The sequence below is a fragment of the Culex pipiens genome, chromosome 3, assembly GCF_016801865.2.
Source record: "Culex pipiens pallens isolate TS chromosome 3, TS_CPP_V2, whole genome shotgun sequence".
NCBI lineage: Eukaryota > Metazoa > Arthropoda > Insecta > Diptera > Culicidae > Culex > Culex pipiens.
Genome location: NC_068939.1, coordinates 69,218,508 through 69,238,789, shown reverse-complemented (window position 1 = coordinate 69,238,789; position 20,282 = coordinate 69,218,508). Strand labels below are relative to the sequence as shown.

Genomic DNA, 20,282 nt, shown 5'->3' with positions numbered 1-20,282 from the left:
ATCGACCGATGGTCAAAAAATCATAGAAAATCGATAGTTGAACATAATGATTTGCTTCTACCTTCATGTGGAAGCTTTTCTTGGGATCTTTCGATTGATGTATAGTCCGGCTATATTTTTTTAAAAGTTTTATATAAAAAATTTAAGAAAAACATTGACCCATGAAAACCACAAATTCAGAACACTTTTAGCATGCCAAATGAAGCTTTTCTGTCGACCCTGCTATTCAGTGTGAGAATTCATTATTTGGTAATAAATATGTACTCCTAGAGAGATCCAAAGTTTGTTTACATTCGTTAGAAAAAAGTGTTCCGAATTTGTGGATTTCAAGGGTCAAAGTAATTCTTCAAAAACTTCATATAAAAGTTAAAATTTGCAGATGTTCGATACAGCATTCAAAAGATCGCAAGAAAAGCTTTCAAATGAAGGTAAAAGCGAATCATTAAGTTCAATTATTGATTTGCTATGATTTTTTTAACATTGGCCGATCTGGAAACCGTTCCGAATATTCTATTTATTTTGTTTCACTGATTCTGTAACACGCCTTCTGTTTATTTTCGTTCATTTGTTTTCGATTTTACTTGCTTGATTTTCTTATTTCTCAACGCTTTTCCACTCTATTTACTAATTAATGCTGCTGTAAACAAACTGTCTGTCTTTTCCTTAATTTGGCAGCGATGTCAATTTTGTTCGTCATGTGCCTTTTCTTTATATATGTTCAATAATTTTTCATCTGCCCTTTAAATTACCCTTAAAACAATCTAAGCTTGTTTGATACTTCTATTTATTAACCTTTGTTTATTTCTTTATCTATTTAATAAATTGCTATCTTTCTTTTACTATTGATTATTTAAATCAGGGCTGTGGAGTCGGAGTCGGAGTCGGTAGAGTCGGGTCTTTTTGGAGACCTGGAGTCGGAGTCGGAGCCGGAGTCGGCTAAATGTTATAAGCTGGTGTCGGAGTCGGAGCCGAAATTTTCTGGTATCCCGGAGTCGGAGTTATCTTAAATTACTTAAAAAATGTGTTTTTTATTTCAGTATTTGCTATTAAACAGCTTATTTTACAAAACTTCTTATATTTTTAAATGTTTTTTAAGTCGCATGCACTGCGTTGCCATTTTTTAGCCATTATGATTTTGAAACTTTTTATTGTGATTGGAAAGCTCTAATTGTGTTATTTCACTATGATCGCAAAATGATAACCTGTTAATCCCCTCTTACCCAAGTACACTCAAACCCCGATGGTTTGACACCAACTGTTGTCAAACGAAAGGGGTCACGTTTTAGTTTGACACCCCTTTTACACGGAGTTCACACACATTATCAAACGTTTGTTTTGATAGAGTGCGTGAGCGCCGTGTAAAAAGTGACAGTTCGTCACTTTTTAGTTTGACTTTGACCAACCAACGGGGTACAAACTAAAAAAGTGTCAAACGAAAAAGTGACCAACCACCGGGGGTTGAGTGTATGTAGTATCATAACTCAAAAAATAGTAAACAATGTTGGTTTTGTAGTCAGGAATATTAAATTGAATCTTGACTGCTTCCTTTTGCCTATATTAAGTATAACTCTTAAAACAAAAAATCAACGATAATAACAATCTTTACTTGGAACTCAACATGCTCATTTTGTTTATAACTAGTACAAACAAATCAATGTGTTGCATTCAAAATAATTGAAACTGAAAAAAGATCAAAAAAAAGTTGCAACTAATTTTGAAATAATCATTGAATATTTTGAATATGGATGTGCGACAAAAGGTCGAAAGACATAAAGTCGATAGACATAAGGTCGAAAGTGGACAAAAGGTCGAATGGACAAAACGTCGAAAAGACAAAAGGTCGAATGTGAAAAAATGAAACTCAATTTAATAAACAAACATTCCAAAAACAACCTATTCTTGGTTGTTGCAATATTTTTGTGAATTTTTACATTCTTTCAAACATGAGCAGTTCTTTGAAAAAAAGTTCGACATTTAAAATATTTTGGATGTTTTTTTATTTAAAAGAAAACAACCTATTCTTGATTGACATTATATTTTTGTGAGTTATTCTATGCTTTCAAACATGAGCAGTTCTTTGTAAGAAAAAGTTCGATTTCTAAAATATTTGAGAAGTTTATTTTTATTTAAAAAAAACACCTATTCTTGATTGTAAATATTTTTTTAAGTTTTTATTTTATTAAAAAAAAATAAAAACAACTCATTCTTGTTTGTCGTAATGTTGTTGTTGTTAATTGATTTATTTCCGGCAGTTTTAACCTGTCGGTCATTCGCTGTCCATTTGTCGTAATGGTTTTGTGAATTTTGTTTTTTTTTTTCAAATTTTAGCGGTTTGAGGTTCAGTAATATTTTAGAAGTTTTTATTTTATTCATAAAAAAGTAGAAATATTTTAGTGATTTTTCAGTTCTTTCAAATGTTAACAGTTCCAAATCATGAAAAAGTATTGCATATTAAATATTGTTGCAGGTCTTCTATCCTTATTCAATCTATCCTTCATGGTCAAATTAGATCCTTAGAAAAAAAATGATTTCAAAAATAAATATATAAAAAATCGATCCTATTTATTTATATTTTAAAAGATAACTCCCCTCCCCCTTCATTTTCAAAAAGTTTCCGACAATCCGGGGGCAAGTTTTTATTCAGAAGACCTCTGAATTTTCAAGAATATAGAAGTGAAATTAATGAAAACCGTTCTTAAATACCTTTCTATAGTTGTTTTTTTTATGCATTTAGACTCACATCAATAGTTTTTTTAGTTCGACCTTTTGTCCTTTCGACGTTTTGTCCATTCGACCTTTAGTCCACTTTCGATCTTTGTCCATTCGACCTTTTGGCATTCGGCCTTCAAAAACTTTTAAAAATATTTGTACCAGTCTTACGTAAAAAAAACTTATAATCCAAAAATTTTTTTTTTTCATTTTGTGATTCGAACATATTTTTCTTGAGAAAAACATGACACTTAGAGAGTATTTAAATAGTCCTATTTATCAATGTTTTCAAAATAATAGTTAAGTAACTTTTGAAACATTAAAAAATATTTGGAGTCGGAGTCGGAGCCAACCATTTGTTAAAAGCTGGAGTCGGAGTCGGCTAGAGTACGTAGGCCGGAGTTGGAGTCGGAGTCGACTAATCTCAGAAAGCCGGAGTCGGAGCTGGAGTCGGAGTCGTTTGAAATATGACCCGACTCCGCAGCCCTGATCTAAATAGTATATTTCTTTCAAAAATACCAAGAGATAGGTACTCAACGTTTTCGAGCTACAGTCTAGACTCATTTAACCGAAATCTTCGGCCATTTATGAAAGGTTGTTGAACTGAAAAATTACCACAGAAATGCTCATTGATTTGGTAATTTCAAATTAAAGATGGTTCGCAGAGTTCGAATATTATGTCCAAAGTAAGAAAATCGAAATTACGAAAAAAATATGTTTTTCCAATGGATCAATTATTCAAAGTAACTAAGAAAAATTTTTTAAATTTCAGTTCTTTTTAAAAATACTAGTTTTTCAAAAAAAAAACTTTTAGCTTGATATAAAAAAAATATAAAAATAAATGCAGGGAGTAAAGTTTGCTAAATTAGAGCATTTAAGGATAATATTTAAAAAAAAAAAATGGAAATTTTTCTCATTTAAAATGCAAAACAGAAACCAACAATCAAACTAAAACACAATCAGACGACTGAATCAATTATTTTCATTGATCACGAATCAATTATTTTCATTGATCACGAGCACCACGCCACGATCACCCCAAAACCCAAAAACTACAAAAAGTTTCTTCTCTCTTCACAGCACTATCATTCGATCAAAACAAAAAAGCGGCAACAGAGCATAAAAATGCCAGAGTCGTGCATAAAGGCGCGCAAATTATGCTTCTCTGCTTCTTATGCTGTGGTTTGCTTCCCATGCTATTTATGTTGATGTCGTCGATTGACTCACCTAGCAGACTGTGCAGCGTTTTCTGGTCCACATGCACGGAACCGTCCTTGCCCACGACAATCACCAGATTCGAGTCGATTTTGAGTCGCTCGTCAACGACTCCACCCGAGGAAGAACCCGAGGACGAAGTCGCCTCCACCGGACAGTTTCCATCCTCCGTCGTCGATGAGTCATCGAGTCCTCCGCCACCAATCTCCTGCGGCAGCAGCAGATTCCGGTCGCGGTCCTCCTCGTAAACCTTGAACACCGAACTGGACATCACACTTGGCTAGTTTCTGCTTTGAAATGCGAAGGCCACAAAGGGCGTCACCGGCAATTTCTCCGCACTATTTGTCAACAAAAACAAAACTCTTGTCAAATTCGATCAACTTTGCGCAACTTTTCCGTCCGCTTTTTTCACCCTTTTCAAGTTTTTTTTTTCAATTCACCACAAATCACTGCACTCGCAAAAAGAAAAACCTCCGGGTTGCTGCGATTTTCCCACTAATTTTCCACCGCGTCCCGAACCTCCGCCGCCTCCTTTGGCACTTCCTGGTGGTTTGTCGCGGCCAACTTGGACGGCCACCAAGGCGACGCCATCTTTCTCGCTTTCGCACTGTCGGTCGACACCCCGCCGGGGAAAACCTTTTTTCGCACACTTCCGACGCGTTTCCGGGGTAGATTCCACCTGCGGTTACGGCCGGTGGTCGGGGCGCGCGTTCCGAGCTCGGGTGGAACCGCCAAAGGGCATTAGAAGTGGGCCAAATTTCGGGGCGTTGGAGATCAGAAATTTTGCGTGCGATTGGCTTTTTTGACGGGAGAAAATTTCTGCTTCTGCTGCTGCTTCGGGTGATAAGGAACGTGGTGAAAAGTGGAACACGGAGCGCGTTGCTGTCAGGTGCAGGGGTGGAATTATTTGTGCGATGTTTTTTGTTTACGACTGCACGCAGAAAAATGTCAATTCTATAAATTAAATTTTTATGTTTTTTGATTTTACACTGAAAACCCAACCATGGTAGTTGCTACCATATTGTAGGGTTAAATTGAGAACACGCACCGACGTATTTTTGCTAAAAACATTCCGTGCTTGGATTGACTGATTAACGCAGTCAGTTTTACTATGTCGAGAGCGGTATGGTAATTTTAACCCTCGATTATGGAGAGAATGATAATGATTTCGTATTTGCTACCATGCAATTTTGTGGAAGCATGGTACATTTTACCATATTTGCGTTTACTTTCACCAAAAAGCCACAGTTAATTTAATAAGCAGCATTTTAGCAAATTTTCTTAAAACTACCATGGTCGGGCTTTCAGTGTATGTTGAAACCAAAGTAAAATTTTATCAAATAAATAAATCAACCCGAGAAAATGGTGGATAAGCATTTTGACAGCTAGATCTATTTTGAAGATTCTGAAACATCATGTAACGTCGTCGATGTAACTATTTCATAAAACAATAGCTGGCCTTCCCAACTAACTTCTCTGCGGGTTTTGTTAAATAGTTACTTGTGCCAACATGCATAAATTGTATTCTTTGATATTTTTTGTAAAATTCTAGATTTTTTTTTGAAAATACCGAGAAAATTCTTTATTTGAAAATTTTAGGCAATTTAACTACATGTTATTTTAACATTGATAATAGAAAATGCCATAAGTTCCTATTACCGTAAACTGGGGTGACTTTGATAGCCCGGGGTGACATTGATAGAAATTTGATTTGGCCACTAATTTTGATACATCCAATGTAACAGTCACATTTTTGCATATATGTTCGATAATAAGCTATCCCTTAATGCTTACATACTCAAAATTCTCAAAAATGTTTAGATATTAATTTGACGGGCATTTGAAAAACCTATCAATGTCACCCCGGGCTATCAAAGTCACCCCAGTTTACGGTACTTATTAAAAACCTTCGAAAAAATCAAGCTTCATAAAGGAAAAATAATGTAAATTCAAAAAGATCGCTCGTTGGATTAAAAGTTCGTGTTGGTGAATATTCGTAGAAATTTCAAACTTTTCAATTTAAAAGTTGGAAAGTTTTTGATACTACCAAGCATTTCTAGAACAAAATCGTTGTATCGGTAAAAGTTTTTTACTTTTAATATGAGAAGAAACTTTTTTAACCAGAATAAATAACATTTATCGTTACAGTGATGATTTTGGAAAAATGTGATGGATTTTATTTCAATATTTTAATATTGAAACCAGTGTGTTTTCGATTTATTTTGTATTTAACGCATCTGATTATGGTTGGCCAACTTCCACGTCCTAGCTGTACCGATTCTTACGGTCACCAGCTAGGTCATCAGTCACATCGGAAGACCCCAGGCTGAGCAGGTTACGGATGGACGTTTCGTTGGGCAGCAACATCGCGGCCTTCATTTAGGAGCGCGACAGCGATGTAGAGAACAGGGTGGTCTCGTTACCAGCCATCATCAGGACAGGCTTGGAGGAGTTGGCCATTAGCTGTTGATTTGGGAAGGGAAGTCGACGTTTTCCGGCTGCGAAGTGAAGCGCCTGAATGGGTAGTTCCCGATCACTTCGTCCTCCTTCGAGAATAACACAGATTTTGCCAACTCGCCGTCATAGTTCAATAGTTCATCCAGCTGAAGCGTCGCGAGTTTGAAAGTAAATGAAATTGGCTAGACACTGAACACTGAACACATTCTCAATACTCACCGTTCGTCGGATCTCGTTTCAACCTCTGGAACTGAAAAATTCGTATGAAAAGTGGGATGTTGAACTCAGAAAATCATGATTTTTGGTTAGTGTGCCCAAGCTTGCTTCTTACCAATTTCGGTCGTGAAGCATCTGCAGGTCCTGCAGGAAGCACAACTTTTTAGTTCAAAAGTAAGTTACTTTTGTCATTACCGTTATATTTTTTGTGTGTGTATGATGACAGCCGCAAAGTTCTGTGTTTACCACTGACGCAGTACGGATAATCTTGTTCTTAGTTTAAGGTGGTAGATGGTGTCTTTCAAATTTGGGGCAATGACTGTCAATGATGGTTCTGAATTCAGGGTCCAGAAATAGTAGATTGAAATGATAAAATAATCACTATATGTAAAATTAAGGCTACCAACTGTACGGATTTTTTCCTTACCGTACGGATTTTCGACCCTCTCCGCGGATTTTAAACAGGCCGGAATTTTTCGCATAGTACGGATTTGTACGGAATTTTAACAACTTTTTAAAAAATCCATTGCTTTTTTGATTGGGTCAAAGCTTTTGCTAATTAGATATTTTTATTTAACTGTCAGTTTGGGGTTTTCCTCAGTTCAAACTTGATTGTCAATAATTGTTCTTTTCAAATTCCTTACTAAACATATTTATCAAATAAAAGATCAAAAGGCTTTCTAAAGCTTGTGAAAACCTTGTGATGTGCTTGTATTTATAGGACCTTTCCAATAAAAACTCTAGAAAAAACTTGATATTTCGTAAACTTTTAAACGTTTAACAAAAATATGTCTTATTCCCAAATTCCAAAATTATCTAAATAATTCCTTGACATTTTTTGTTATACCATGGTGTCATGTCGGTAAAGTATACGGATTTTTGCTCAGAAAGAGTTGGTAGCCTTATGTAAAATGCTTCTAGCAACAACACAAGGAAAACCTTTTTTGCCTTCCTCACCTCAATGAGGAAAGGCTATAAAAACACTCGAAAAATAAACTTCTTTATCATTCCAACGCCCAAGGTTCCAAAAAAGTTGGAACGGTAATTTCAACTCAACGGATCTCGGGCATAACTCAACCAATCAAGATGATTCTTCTTTCCAGTGATTTGTTAGGATGTCTAGATGATTCTAGAACTTTGCAGAACTTAATTTGATCAAATCTGTAATTTTTGCTATTAAAAACATCGTTCCAACTTTTTTTCGCGTACAAAAAAAAATCGCCAAAAAATTCGCGGATGCAGTCGTTTTGAAAAAAATGTGGAACGATGTTTTCGGTCGCAGAAATTACAGATTTGATCAAATTAAGTTCTGCACAGTTCTAGGATCATCTAGACATTCTTACAAATTACTGGAAACAAGAATCGTTCCGATTGGTTGAGTTATGCCCGAGAACCAGCGAGTTGAAGTTACCGTTCCAACTTTTTTGGGAGGCTTGGGCGTCCATGTAAGTTGTGACATGCGTTGGGTGTTCCAGTGTTATTCGACCTCCTTCACGTATACCTATCGACTCAGAATCAAATTCTGTGCGTGTGTATGTCTGTAAGTCCGTGCAACGAAAAATATGCACACGATTATCTCTGGACTGGCTGAACCGATTTGAACAAGGGGTTGGAAACTCTTAGAGCTATAATAATTATGTTACCCAGTATATCAAAATATATGTTAGTATAATTATTATTTCCTTTACATATTTACAGTATACTTACCAATATACTGAGAGTATCTTAATATACTAACCGTTTATTGCTTTTCGGTTAGTATACTAATAAGTATACTGGAATATCGTTAGTATACTCAGTATTCCTATGTAATATTAGAGTTTCCAGCCCCTTGGACGGTTCAACCGTTTTGGTCTTATTCGATCCGCTTAAGGGTCTCACAAGACCCTAGTTAATATTATGAAGTTTAGAAAAGTACTTCAAAAGTCATGCAAATAAAACGATTTGGCCTCGGATTTGGCTGTAGTTTGAAATATTGTAAAAAAGGTGGTTTTTGTAAGAAACCCGTCATGCTACATATTGTTAGAAAGGTATTTGAAATACCTTTCAAACGCGTTCAAAAGATTGAAGATCTGAAAACCCTATCAAAAGTTATTGGTACTTTAGTGTCTTTAATACACTTTTTTGAACCCGGATCTCAGATATTTTGCTAAAAATAAGTGCTATTTCTAAACTTTTTTGAGGCTGTGTAGTGTATTCACTTTATGAATGCAAGGAAGGCACCTTAAGGTGGATTAAGCAAGGTTTTTTTTATTGAAACATTCTGAATCAAGATTTGAATGTTTTTTCTAAAACAAACATGGCCGATTGCGGATGATGCCTTTCAGAGCCTTAATTCTCAACCAAAATAATTTCACCCCTGCGTCCAATTCTATGTGTTCTCTCGTGCGATGTTTTTTTTCGCTCTCTCCCAAAAAGTGACAGCTGACGTTTCGCATCCCCCCCGATTTCAGTCCCCCATCTTATCTCTTTCGTCGACTGACCTGACGGAATCAAGTGATTTGGAAGACTTCCACCAGCAGAGGCAAATCGTCGTCGTCGCCCGATTCGATTGGAGTTAATCAGCCTTGACAAAAGAAGTTTTATCTCGTTCCGCGTCGCAATTCACGATGGCCAGCCAAACGCAGGGAATTCAGCAGCTGTTGGCCGCGGAAAAGCGGGCCGCCGAAAAAGTGGGCGAAGCCAGAAAGAGTGAGTTCGTTTTTTTTTGTTCGGTGGTGGAATTTTTCCACTTGCTTTCGTCCGAGGGAGGAGGAAAATTTTGCACGGGTCCCGTGGCGAAAAATCAATAGTCGAAGGCCTGCTTGGATCGGATGGGAATTTTGCGTTTTTTTTTTTCTCCTCTTGCAAAGTTCTCTAAGTGACTTGGATTAGTGATTCATGCTAATTCCTGTCTAATGTCTTCTTTTCAGGGAAACAGCGCCGTCTGAAGCAGGCCAAGGAGGAAGCCCAGGAGGAGATCGAGCGATACCGTCAGGAGCGCGAGAGGCAGTTTAAGGAGTTCGAGGCGAAGGTAAGCAAGAGTCACTTTTGTACTGGCTGAATCGTTGAGCTAGAGAGTGCGTGTTTGACCTTCTGGTCCGGACGGGTCCCGCTCGCCTTAGGCTTAGCTCAGTGTTTAGCCAGAGTTTCGCCTAGCTAAGTAATGTTTTCAATAAGCTATTAACGCGACGACGACGGGGCAAGTCTGATGAATACACAATGAAGCTGTTTGCGAACGCTAATTTGGGTTAGTTCAGTTGGATAGCAAGACTTGTTTATCGAAAGCCAACATTCAAAACAATGTTTGAAAGTTGAGCACGTGATCTTTCAATTAGTATATCCATTTGCTGCGAAATTGTACGGGTCATAATTTTTTTCAAAGAAACTTTTAACTTTTTGAATCCACAACGTTGGAACACTTTTTTAAGAAACCATGTCCTAATCAACATCCGACCCATCTTTGGATAGCTTATACAAAGACCTTCCCAACGAATCTAAACTGCCGTTCTACGCATAATTGTTGGCTGAATCGTCACCTTTTGGTCGCGGCCGTCGCGACGCCCTTGACACCATTCGATTTTGCTGGGGTCGATTTTTCGAAAAAAAAAAAAATACAAACCGTGTACCGAGCTCCAGGGTGCTCAAAATTTCAATATAATATAAACCAAAAGATGCTCAAGAATCTGGCCTAAACGCCAATGATGTTGAAAATAAACGGTTCAGTGACCGAAATGCCTTAAAAAGTGACACATTTAAAAAATCTTTTTTTACGGGTTAAATCCTATTTATTTATTTTTTTCCTTTGGGGGGTAAGGCTAAGACTATTTATAATTCAAATGCAATGAGCCAGCTCCTGCTCCTCCTGCTACGTCCAATCAAGCACATATTTTGGATTTGGTCTTAGTATGCTCACCGGAACAAACCCTTGAATGCCCGCCAAAAAGTCATCTTTGTTACACTCTAATATATTGCTTATTGCGAGATAAAATCACGTTTCTCCTCCGCTGTGAGTGACAGGAAATTATTGCCGCCTAACTATCGCAGTGTAAAAATCAACAAGTTGAACTGAAGTTCTGCTTTGATTTGGTTGTCAACTTGGTTTGTTTTAAATATTCCCCAAAAAGGCAAAAAGTCAGCTGAAAACTCAAGGCAACCTTTGACAACAGCCAAAAATTTGTTCTGCGGTTGTCATGCGGCTGTCATGCGACCATTATCTTGCGGTCGTATCGCCGCGCGTGGACTCTAATTATTGACGCCCGCAGTAATATACTCTCAATAGCGTTATAGTAATAAGACTCTCAATAGGGTTAATACCAATATTTGAACACCACTTAAATGTTTTCAAAGTCATATTTTCAATTTCCTAGTTTTCTTTGATATTTCAAAAGTGAATAATTTTCTAAACAAACAAAAAACATTGTTAAACTGATTTGATATCAAATTTGGTTCATTTGGCAGAAATTAATGCAATTTCGTAAAATAAATTGTAGTTTCTTCCAAATCCTTAATTTATGTTAATTTTAAAAATTAAAAAAAAAATAAAAATTCAAAATTAAAATTTACAAAAAATAAAAGGGATTTTGGCCAAAACATGTTTTAAACGAATTCCTAGATAATTTTAAATTTTTGAAAGAATAATGACTATAATCATGTTAAAACGTATTTTTTTCAAACAATAATGAAATTAAGAATAACATTCAAAAATCTGTTTTTTTATTCTTTGCCATTTCCAGTTAAAACCATGTTATATTCAATTCAATTCAATTTTATTTTTCGAGATAGCATGTTACAATTTTGTTTCTTTTGTGCTTGTATAGAGATTTGGATTTTCCTTACAACTATGAATGTTTCAGATACTGACTTGGTAGCATAGAAATTGTTTGTTTCAGATCTTCAAATCTAGGAAAAGGGTGGTAAAAAACCTAGCGAAATCCATAACTGTTATGTTTGCTTAATCTAATATCACAGTTGGGGAAGAAGGGGGAAGGGGATCGGGGTTTGTTGAGTTCCTTAACGTTAGTAGTCGACGATGGCAGAAATCAGTGGGTTGTCCGACATCTGGCAGCTTGTCCGGAACTTCAGGAACATTCGGTCGATGAATTCGTCGATCGTGTCCAGTTCGGCCAGCTGGTGAAGATCATCGGTTGGATACCACGGATCGAGGTTGTAGATCATCTTGAGAAGCTTGTTCTGCATTCGTTGTAGTAAAACCATGTTATATAATTTTCAAAATAAACATTTAAATTCATGTTAGCCTTGAGTTCCCTGGGCCTTGTAAAGTCAAGGGGCATGATTTGATCCTAGTGCATTAGTTAAAATTTGGGTATATATTCTTTTTTATAAGCACTATGGACACCACTTCATGCTACGAGAACTCGCTTTGTCGCAGCCCCAGGGCTTAAGCGTTGACCGATAAGCTGTCTTCGTGAACTAGGTAGTTCTCCGATAGTGAAAATATCACAATTGCACAAGACACCGCTGCTTCTGTGACTTTTTCACTATCACAATGTGGGATTTAGGTGGGACTTTAGGATAGTACAATTGATTTGTTGCTTAGCATTAGCATTTAAAATAAATCTGTATGCTTTCCAAATCTATTTGATGATAAATTTAGTTGCAATTGTTAAGTTAGAGTAATGCTGTCATTAAACTTTGATTGATTTTGAATACTAGGCATTCGTTTATGTCAAATTGTTCATAGAGTCTCGATCAATCAATAATGTAATGATATCGGACAAAATTCGTTGATCTGTTGAACTAACGGTTTTCGGATTATGGTTGTATCGACCATTGTTGCGAATCGAGGAACTACGGATCTTTTGACGTAAATGGTCATTTCTTTTTCAAATCGCGATTTCTATCCTATTTGTATATCAGTTCACAATTTTAATTGTTTTTTGATAGAAATAGTATTACAACAGTTAAAGGAACGTTTAGTTTTGAACATTAAGTTTAGAGGATTTTAGATTAAAATTTATATTTTCAATCCAAAGTAGTTAGCAAATGAATATTTGGACTTAAATGAATAATTGAATAAGTTGGACTTATGAATAACACACAACTGTACATTTATTCTAGAGTCAGATCCATACAGCGTCAGTGTTTATTTGGTCGAAGTGTACTAATTCCACTAGCGTGCCCAGGTCCTCAAGGAAGGTGGGGCAAAAATATTAGAGTTTTGAAAATTTCGTCGTTTATGGACACCCCCTGCCCAATTTTAGAACAAATTTCCGAGGATGGTGGGGCAACTGCCCCATGTTGCCCCACCCTGGGCACGCTAGTGACTAATTCATTGGCAGATCTGATTCTAGTTGTAATGTACGACAAGACTACTGACGGACGTGACAGGACGAGGGCCCAGTTTAGAGGTTTCAACATCAACGATGTGCGGCTGGACCACCCTCCCAAAAAAAAAAAAAAATTCATGTTAGCCTTGAGTTATTTTGTGAATACTGATTATTAATGTTTTATCTCTGAATCGAAATAATTAGTGCTTCCTACTCTGAAGTTATTTTGTAGATATTTAAGGGGTTACATACATGTAGAAAATCGCAAAATTTCATATTACAGAAAATTTATTGAATCCACTAAAAAGATGATTTTCAATCACTCCTGAAAGTTTCATGAAGATATTTCATGATTAAACAAAGTTAGAGACGATTTAAGCTCAACATTTTGCTGTGCGCAAAGCGGACTGTCAAACTTTCTGAGCGTTTTTCTCGAAACACCGAGTTGATTTACGGGTGCCACGATATCTCGAGATGGGATGGACCAAATTGGCTGAAATTCAGGGTGAAGACTCTCAAGATATATCCCGTGTGCATGACGAAGCCCGGTTTTAAAATGTTGCTTTTTAAAAAAATACAAAAATCAAAAATTGACGATTTTTTATATGAAAAATACAAAAATATTTCGTCATGCACACAGGACCGGGTTAACGAGTCTTTACTAAAATTTTGAGCCGATTTGGTCATGACAGTGTTGAGATATCGTGGCACCCGTTTTTTGAAACTGCTAACTTCAAATAGCTATATCTCGGAAAAGAAACAGCCAATTGTCTTCAAATTTGTTTTGATAATGGATGAATATGCATATTTTAATGCTCTGAAAACAGATTATAAATAAAACTAAGTGTGTGCTGACACCAATCTCTGACTATTTTGTCGATTTACATGTATGTAACCGCTTAAGGAGCCATTACCCTAACGCTAACAAACAAACAAACTTGCACTTTTTCGTGTTTGGCAGTTTGACAAATTCGCCAACTTGTTTGCGGTAAACTCGCAAACACGGCAAAATGTATGCAGCTGACGTTTGTACAAACAAACAAAGCAGACAAACTGGCAAACTGGCAAAAAGTGCGAGTTTGTTTTTTAGGTAGTGTAATGGCTCCTTTTTAATGTTTCTATTTTTACTAAAAATGTTATAGCTTGTTTTATTTTTATTTATTTAGACATTTTGTTCGGTGGTTGGTATTGACTTTTTTTTGTAACATTTTTAACAGTCCAAACTCGATTATCCGAAGGTTTGTACGTTTTTTTTTCTTTTTCTTGTTTTAATCATCAAATTCGTGTTCTGCGACCCCATTTGAGTCGATTCGAATAGTTGATTGCCTATTAAATAATAAAATGCATTTGTTCAGTATTTCGTGACCGCCATATTGGCCGCCATCTTGGATCTAAATCACTTTAACGTAGTTCAAGGGTTGCTGCATACCTAAGGTCGACAATCGAAAATTAGACAAATAAAAAAAATCTTGATTCGATTATCCGAAGTGAAATTTTCCGAGGCCTTCGGACAATCGAGTCTGGACTGTATTTGACATCATTAGGTCATCATCATCATTGGGTCATACAAAAATTCTGAAATTTGCATGACCCAATTTCACCCCTGATGACGGTTCTGAAAAAGTAGGGAATTTGAAAATGGGATTTGAGTGGTCAGCCTACTGACAGTGATTCAACAAAATTTGGAAGTTCAAAGATGTATCCCAGTCAGTTTTGATCACGAATATGATTCGAATCGTACATAAAAATTCCGAATACGGAACCGGTTGTTACGTTTAAAATGAAATTCGTATACTATTAGCTTAGCTTAGCTTAGCTTGGTTGACCGTACTCTAGCCGAGCATAAAGCTCGCAATAGCTAGGTTGGCGCCGATAAGGAAAATAAATGCGTCAGGAATGTGCCGAATGACACATCACCATTCATTTGTCCTTTTGGTCGACTCCTCACGATCAACGGGGGAGGTGGGGAGGGATTTGATGATTGGATATCCTATAGAGATGCCTAAGACAGGGTGGCCACTCAAGTCGGGAAATCGGGAAAGTCGGGAAAAAGTCGGGAATTCGCCAAAATCCGCCAAAAATCGGGAAAAAGTCGGGAATTTATGATTTTTTGTCAAAAGTCGGGAATTCTGAGCATACTTGATTGAAAATTATTTTTTAACTCTTGAATAATTTTGTAATATTTTGTAAAATTTTCAAATTGAATTCACTCATTTCTGCTTTAGTAACTTATTTTAAATTTAAGGTTCTTTTCACTATTTCAATATATTTGAGTATAGAAAAGCTGTTAAAGACATTCAAAATCATAATGAATATTGGAGTCTTTGACACAGATTTTCATAATATTTTTTATGAATCAAATGATCGCTTTAATTTTTGTTCATCAAACAAGAGGTAAAGTTAATGAAAAACTAATATAAAAATTGAACATAATGGCCAGCTTAGAATTATGATTCTATTTCATTTTGTTACATAATTTGATTTTTGGTAACTGATTCCAACTTGAGTTTGGCAATGGTTTTTTTTTGTGAATATGTTTAATTGTTTAACTAAATTCATTTAGTAATTTGAAATATTTTTTCCCAAATGATGCCCTTGAACTTTTTTTAATCCAAGAAATTTTTAGTTATTGCAAAATTGTTTAAAAATTTGTTTCTTCAATTATTTTGCTTAAAATGAGTGGGAAAACATAAAATCATATCACACTTAATTTTCATTGAAAAAAAAACAGGTCAATACTGACAACTAGATAAATTAAAATTGATTGGAAAATTTAATATCAAAAATTACAAAATTAAAATTAAATTTATGAATTCCTTGACATTTTTCTAAATCTTTTGAATGAATAATAACAGGAATTATGTTTCAATAGGGCGTCCAATTTTCCCGGGTTTTGAATTTCCCGGGAAACGGGAAAAATATTTTTGGAATCCCGGGAATTCCCGGGATCCCGGGAAATTTTTGAATCAGTAATAAAATCTATGTTTCATTATATTTGTTATGTTTTCAAGCTTAAAATCATTGAATTAGCTTAATAATATCAAATGGTTATAATCCTCACTTCAATCTAAACAAAGACGACAGTTTTAAAATAGCCCAAAAAAAATTTTTTGTCTTTGTGGTGTTTAGGATTTTATATCAACTACTATTTTTAATTCCAGTATGATTAATCATTTTTTTATTTGCGAATCAAATTACATAATTCTTGAGTTTTTTTTTTTGAAAAGGTCCAATAAGCTTTTGTTTTCCATATGTTTATAGGACCTATTCAAAAAAACTTTGGAATTCTTTCATATTTTTTTTCTTTTATATATATTTTATATGACATGACTAAAACAGCTAGAAAACAAACAACGACAATAAATAAAATGATACCAGTCAATGTAAAATTTTAGATAAGTTTTGAATTCATTGTTTTATATAAAACATATATTACAAATTATCTTCAAGTTACTACCGCCAACCGAGGGAAAATCAGAATTACAGTCTAAATAGGTACAGGAGATTTTAGAGCAATACATTTGGAAGTACAAATTGTTTTGTTCTGTTACTGTTTCAACCGAAGTAATCCAAAACGTCATGCAAATATTTTTTGCTTTAATAGCTGTATTTATTCGTTACATTTGTACGTATTTGCCCTAAATGCCGGTGTTTGATTATAAATAATTTGATATGAGATTTGTTTTTTTTATTTAAAATCGAAAATATACGTAAATATATCCAGTTTTTCAAAAAAATAAAATAATAGAGAAAAATTTAAAGCACTAGGCATTTTTCGGACCTGGTAATTCAAATTATAATATTTTTTCCTTAAATGCCAATTTAATGCTGAGATTTGCTGAATACAAATTTTAATTCATTTTATTGTTCTACTATTTTCACAACCAAATCTGAATTTCCAGACCAAAATATGATTTTTTTTTTCAATTTCGGGAATTCCCGGGACAAATTATAGAAAATCCCGGGATTCGGGAATTCCCGGTTTAGGAATAATCCCGGGATTTTTGTCCCGGGAATTCCCGGGATGGACGCACTATGTTTCAATCATTCTTTGATTTAAAATAATGATGAAGTTTTGAAAAAAATAGGAACGCTATTTTATGTTCAGTTATCTTTAAGAGGCAGTATTTGTAAATATTGCTCGGTTTGTTCTAGAGGTCGTATCGAGGTGCTCCTATTTGGATGAAACTTTCAGCGTTTGTTTGTCTATACATGAGATGAACTCATGCCAAATATGAGCCCTCTACGACAAAGGGAAGTGGGGTAAAACGGGCTTTGAAGTTTGAGGTCAAAAAAACATAAAAAATCTTAAAATTGCTCGCATTTCAGTAAAACTTCATCATTTCCAACTATCTTAGATGCATTCGAAAGGTATTTTGAAGCACTTCAAAATGAGCCATAGACATCCAGGATTGGTTTAACTTTTTCTCATAGCTTTTGCAAATTACTGTTAAAAATGGATTTTTCTAAAACCTTAATATCTTTTTGCAACAGCTTCCAACACCCATACTCCCATAGGTCAAAAGTTAGGGAATTTCATGGACTATAAGCCTACAATAATAACTTCTTGGCCAATCGCAGTTTTTCTCATAGTTTTTCGATTTTTCTGTAACAAACTTTCTACAACGTTAGATTTTGCCCTGTAGGCTTCCATACCGGCACTTTTTGGTCTCAATTTTGTCATATTCGGAATCCTCGGACAATTTCACGTAAATTGGAAGTATTGGAATTGTAAATTTGATTGGAAAAAATGCCATTTAGAATCAATTAAAATATTTTTTAACAATTTGTTGGATTAGGGGTAAAACAGGTTTTCGCCTACTTGATACAGCATTTGACGTATTGACCACAGAGTAAATAAGATCTAATTCTTTTTTCAAAAATGTTTTATTTAATTGTTTTTTAAATCAAATTTACAACTTCAATACTTATAACTAACGTGAAATATTCCGAGGATTCCGAATATGACAAAATTGAGACCAAAAAGTGCCGCTATGGGAGCCTACAGGGCAAAATCTAACGTTGTAAAAAGTTTGTTATAGAAAAATCGAAAAACTATGAGAAAAACTGCGATTGGCCAAGAAGTTATTACCGTAGGCTTATAGTCCATGAAATTCCCTAACTTTCGACCTATGGGAGTATGGGTGTTGGAAGCTGTTGGAAAAAGATATTAAGGTTTTAGAAAAATCCATTTTTAACAGTAATTTGCAAAAGCTATGAGAAAAAGTTAAACCAATCCTGGATGTCTATACGACCTGTCGATACGACCTGTTACACATTGATGAAAGACTCGCTCTTAACTTTTTGTCATTTTCAGTTGAAACGAAGTTGAAACGAAAAAAGTCGGGAATTTGAAAATGGAATTTGAGTGGTCACCCTGCTAAGAACTTAGACGACCTCCAAGATATCCGGATTTGGAAGGGGAGAGGGTTTTATGGGATACTTCACCGACGAATGAAGTAGTGGGCGTAGGTAAATAATGAGAAAATTGAAATGCAATAATATAATAAGAAAGAAATTAGAACGCTCTCACCAAATTCATTTCTGGGATCATCCAACCAGCTCCCAACTCCGATGTAAATCTCTTCCGTAGGCCACGTAGCCTCCCCCAGTTAGATCAGCAGTTGACGCTGTTGACGCCATCCACATCCGGCATCCGCAAACCACCGACGTCGTCCAAGAAAATATCTGCAGAAGCACTTTCAAAACTTGGTCCTTTCCCTTCCACTTCCATGGAATCTCCTGCGATGCCGAATGTAGAATCCAGCTGGTCCACCGCAGTAACGACTGCCGCCGTCACCGTCGAACTGGTTTCCAGCTTCCGCAGGCGTTTGGCCCTGATTTTTCCAGAATGAGCTCCTTCTCGGATTGTTCCGCTTAAGAAGCCATTTTTATTCCATAGCTTTTCAAACAATTTCTTCTTATGAATTTGAAAAAAAATATATTTATATTCAATAAACAAGAATTTTTTGAAAAAAAAACGTGACAGCTCGAAAAATGAACGCGCCTGCACGCCCCGACTACTACGATCCATCCCTAAAATGAAATTCGTATACTATTCGAAATGAATTCGTGTTCAGAATTAGAATTGTTTAATAGGAATGAACGTTTCAAACAATATAACTTATCGATTTGTACATTTCAATTGAATTTGTTCAGTTGTATGTCATGTTATCTTTTTTAAATTTAATTTTTATAATTTTCTTCAAAAGGAACCCAACATTTCATCAGAATGGGTTGTGATAAAACAATGTTTATACAAAACAATATCGTTGATTACAAAACTGACCCCGGGCCCCTTCCCTCCTTTGCAGCACATGGGCAGCCGCGAGGGCGTGGCGGCCAAGATCGACGCCGACACGGTCATCAAGATCGAGGAGATGAACCGCACGATCTCGACGAGCAAGGCCGGCCTGATCGAGGAGATCCTGACGCTGGTGTACGACATCAAGCCCCAGCTGCACCAGAACTTTATCGATTCCACCAAGAAGTAAGGCGTCGAAAGCGCACAAAGTTGAATCTGTTCAAAAAATAAATTCTCTCTCTCACACACACACCCACACCCACAAAGAAAACATGAACAACACAGATTTATTAAAGGCAGAAATTTAGAGCGAGTCAAATTTACAAAATTGTAGTCAAGAAGCTAAAAAGTTTTATCAGCGACCGTCGCGCCACTCTCTATTTGATGTTTGTTTTTTTTTGTTTGCCCTCCGGACATAGTTGAAAGCGATGTAAATAATTGTTTCCCAATTTGTTTTCTCTCTCTAAATTAGATAATTATCCACTAACAATTGGCTTTTTGGTGCACGGAAATAACAGGTTTATTATTTTTGATTGTTTTTGTTATATCTTAAGATTTATTTCATTTCCCTGCAATTCAAGCTTGAAAAAGTATTAAATGTAACAATCCCTTAAAATATGCGTGTGTAACTAACAGAGATTCACGTACTTTATCGAAAAACAAAACAGTTAAGAAATAAAAATTTAAAGAAAAAAAAAACTATCAAACAAAAAGACATGACAATATTTCTCGTTCAATGTTTCTCTACTGTGACGCAATATTCAGATCGGTGTAAAATCAAGTGTGAATCTCTCTATCTCGTTTCAAAAACAAACATTAGGAACCGTTCTACTTACCAACAGCTATTTTGGTCACACGTTCAACACACCACCACGAAGCCACTACTGTCTGTTTGTTTTTTTCGTACCTATTGTTTTGTTGTTGAAGTAACCTAGTTCTGTAGCCAGCAAACAATAGTGAGTAGAGAATAAATAAAAAGATTACAATACAATAGTCGTCGGAATATCGATACAGCCATGTGTGAAGTATGAAACAAATAATATACTATTAAAACAAATCTATTATGGAATGAATATATCGTTACACGGAAATAAATATGATTAAAAAGCGTA

At 35.6% G+C, this 20,282-nt stretch overlaps 2 protein-coding genes across 3 annotated transcripts in view; one reads left to right on the top strand and one right to left on the bottom strand.

Annotated features, from left to right (window-relative positions):
* Window positions 1-4,761, bottom strand: part of LOC120414114 (death-inducer obliterator 1) — a 24,248-nt gene extending 19,487 nt beyond the window's left edge. Inside the window, exon 1 of the mRNA XM_039575142.2 lies at window positions 3,937-4,761. Coding sequence (XP_039431076.1) covers window positions 3,937-4,195 — 259 coding nt within the window. The 5' untranslated portion in view covers window positions 4,196-4,761. The remainder of the gene's footprint in view (window positions 1-3,936) is intronic.
* Window positions 1-20,282, top strand: part of LOC120414130 (V-type proton ATPase subunit G-like) — a 22,140-nt gene extending 1,858 nt beyond the window's left edge. The window contains exons 2-4 of one of the 2 annotated variants that reach the window (XM_052709397.1): window positions 9,140-9,288; window positions 9,510-9,610; window positions 19,181-20,282. In XM_052709397.1, the coding sequence (XP_052565357.1) occupies window positions 9,207-9,288; window positions 9,510-9,610; window positions 19,181-19,360 (363 nt within the window). In that variant the 5' untranslated portion in view covers window positions 9,140-9,206 and the 3' untranslated portion in view covers window positions 19,361-20,282. Of the gene's footprint in view, window positions 1-9,064; window positions 9,289-9,509; window positions 9,611-19,180 lie in introns of those variants that run through there. The other variant, XM_039575161.2, reaches the window with a different exon arrangement.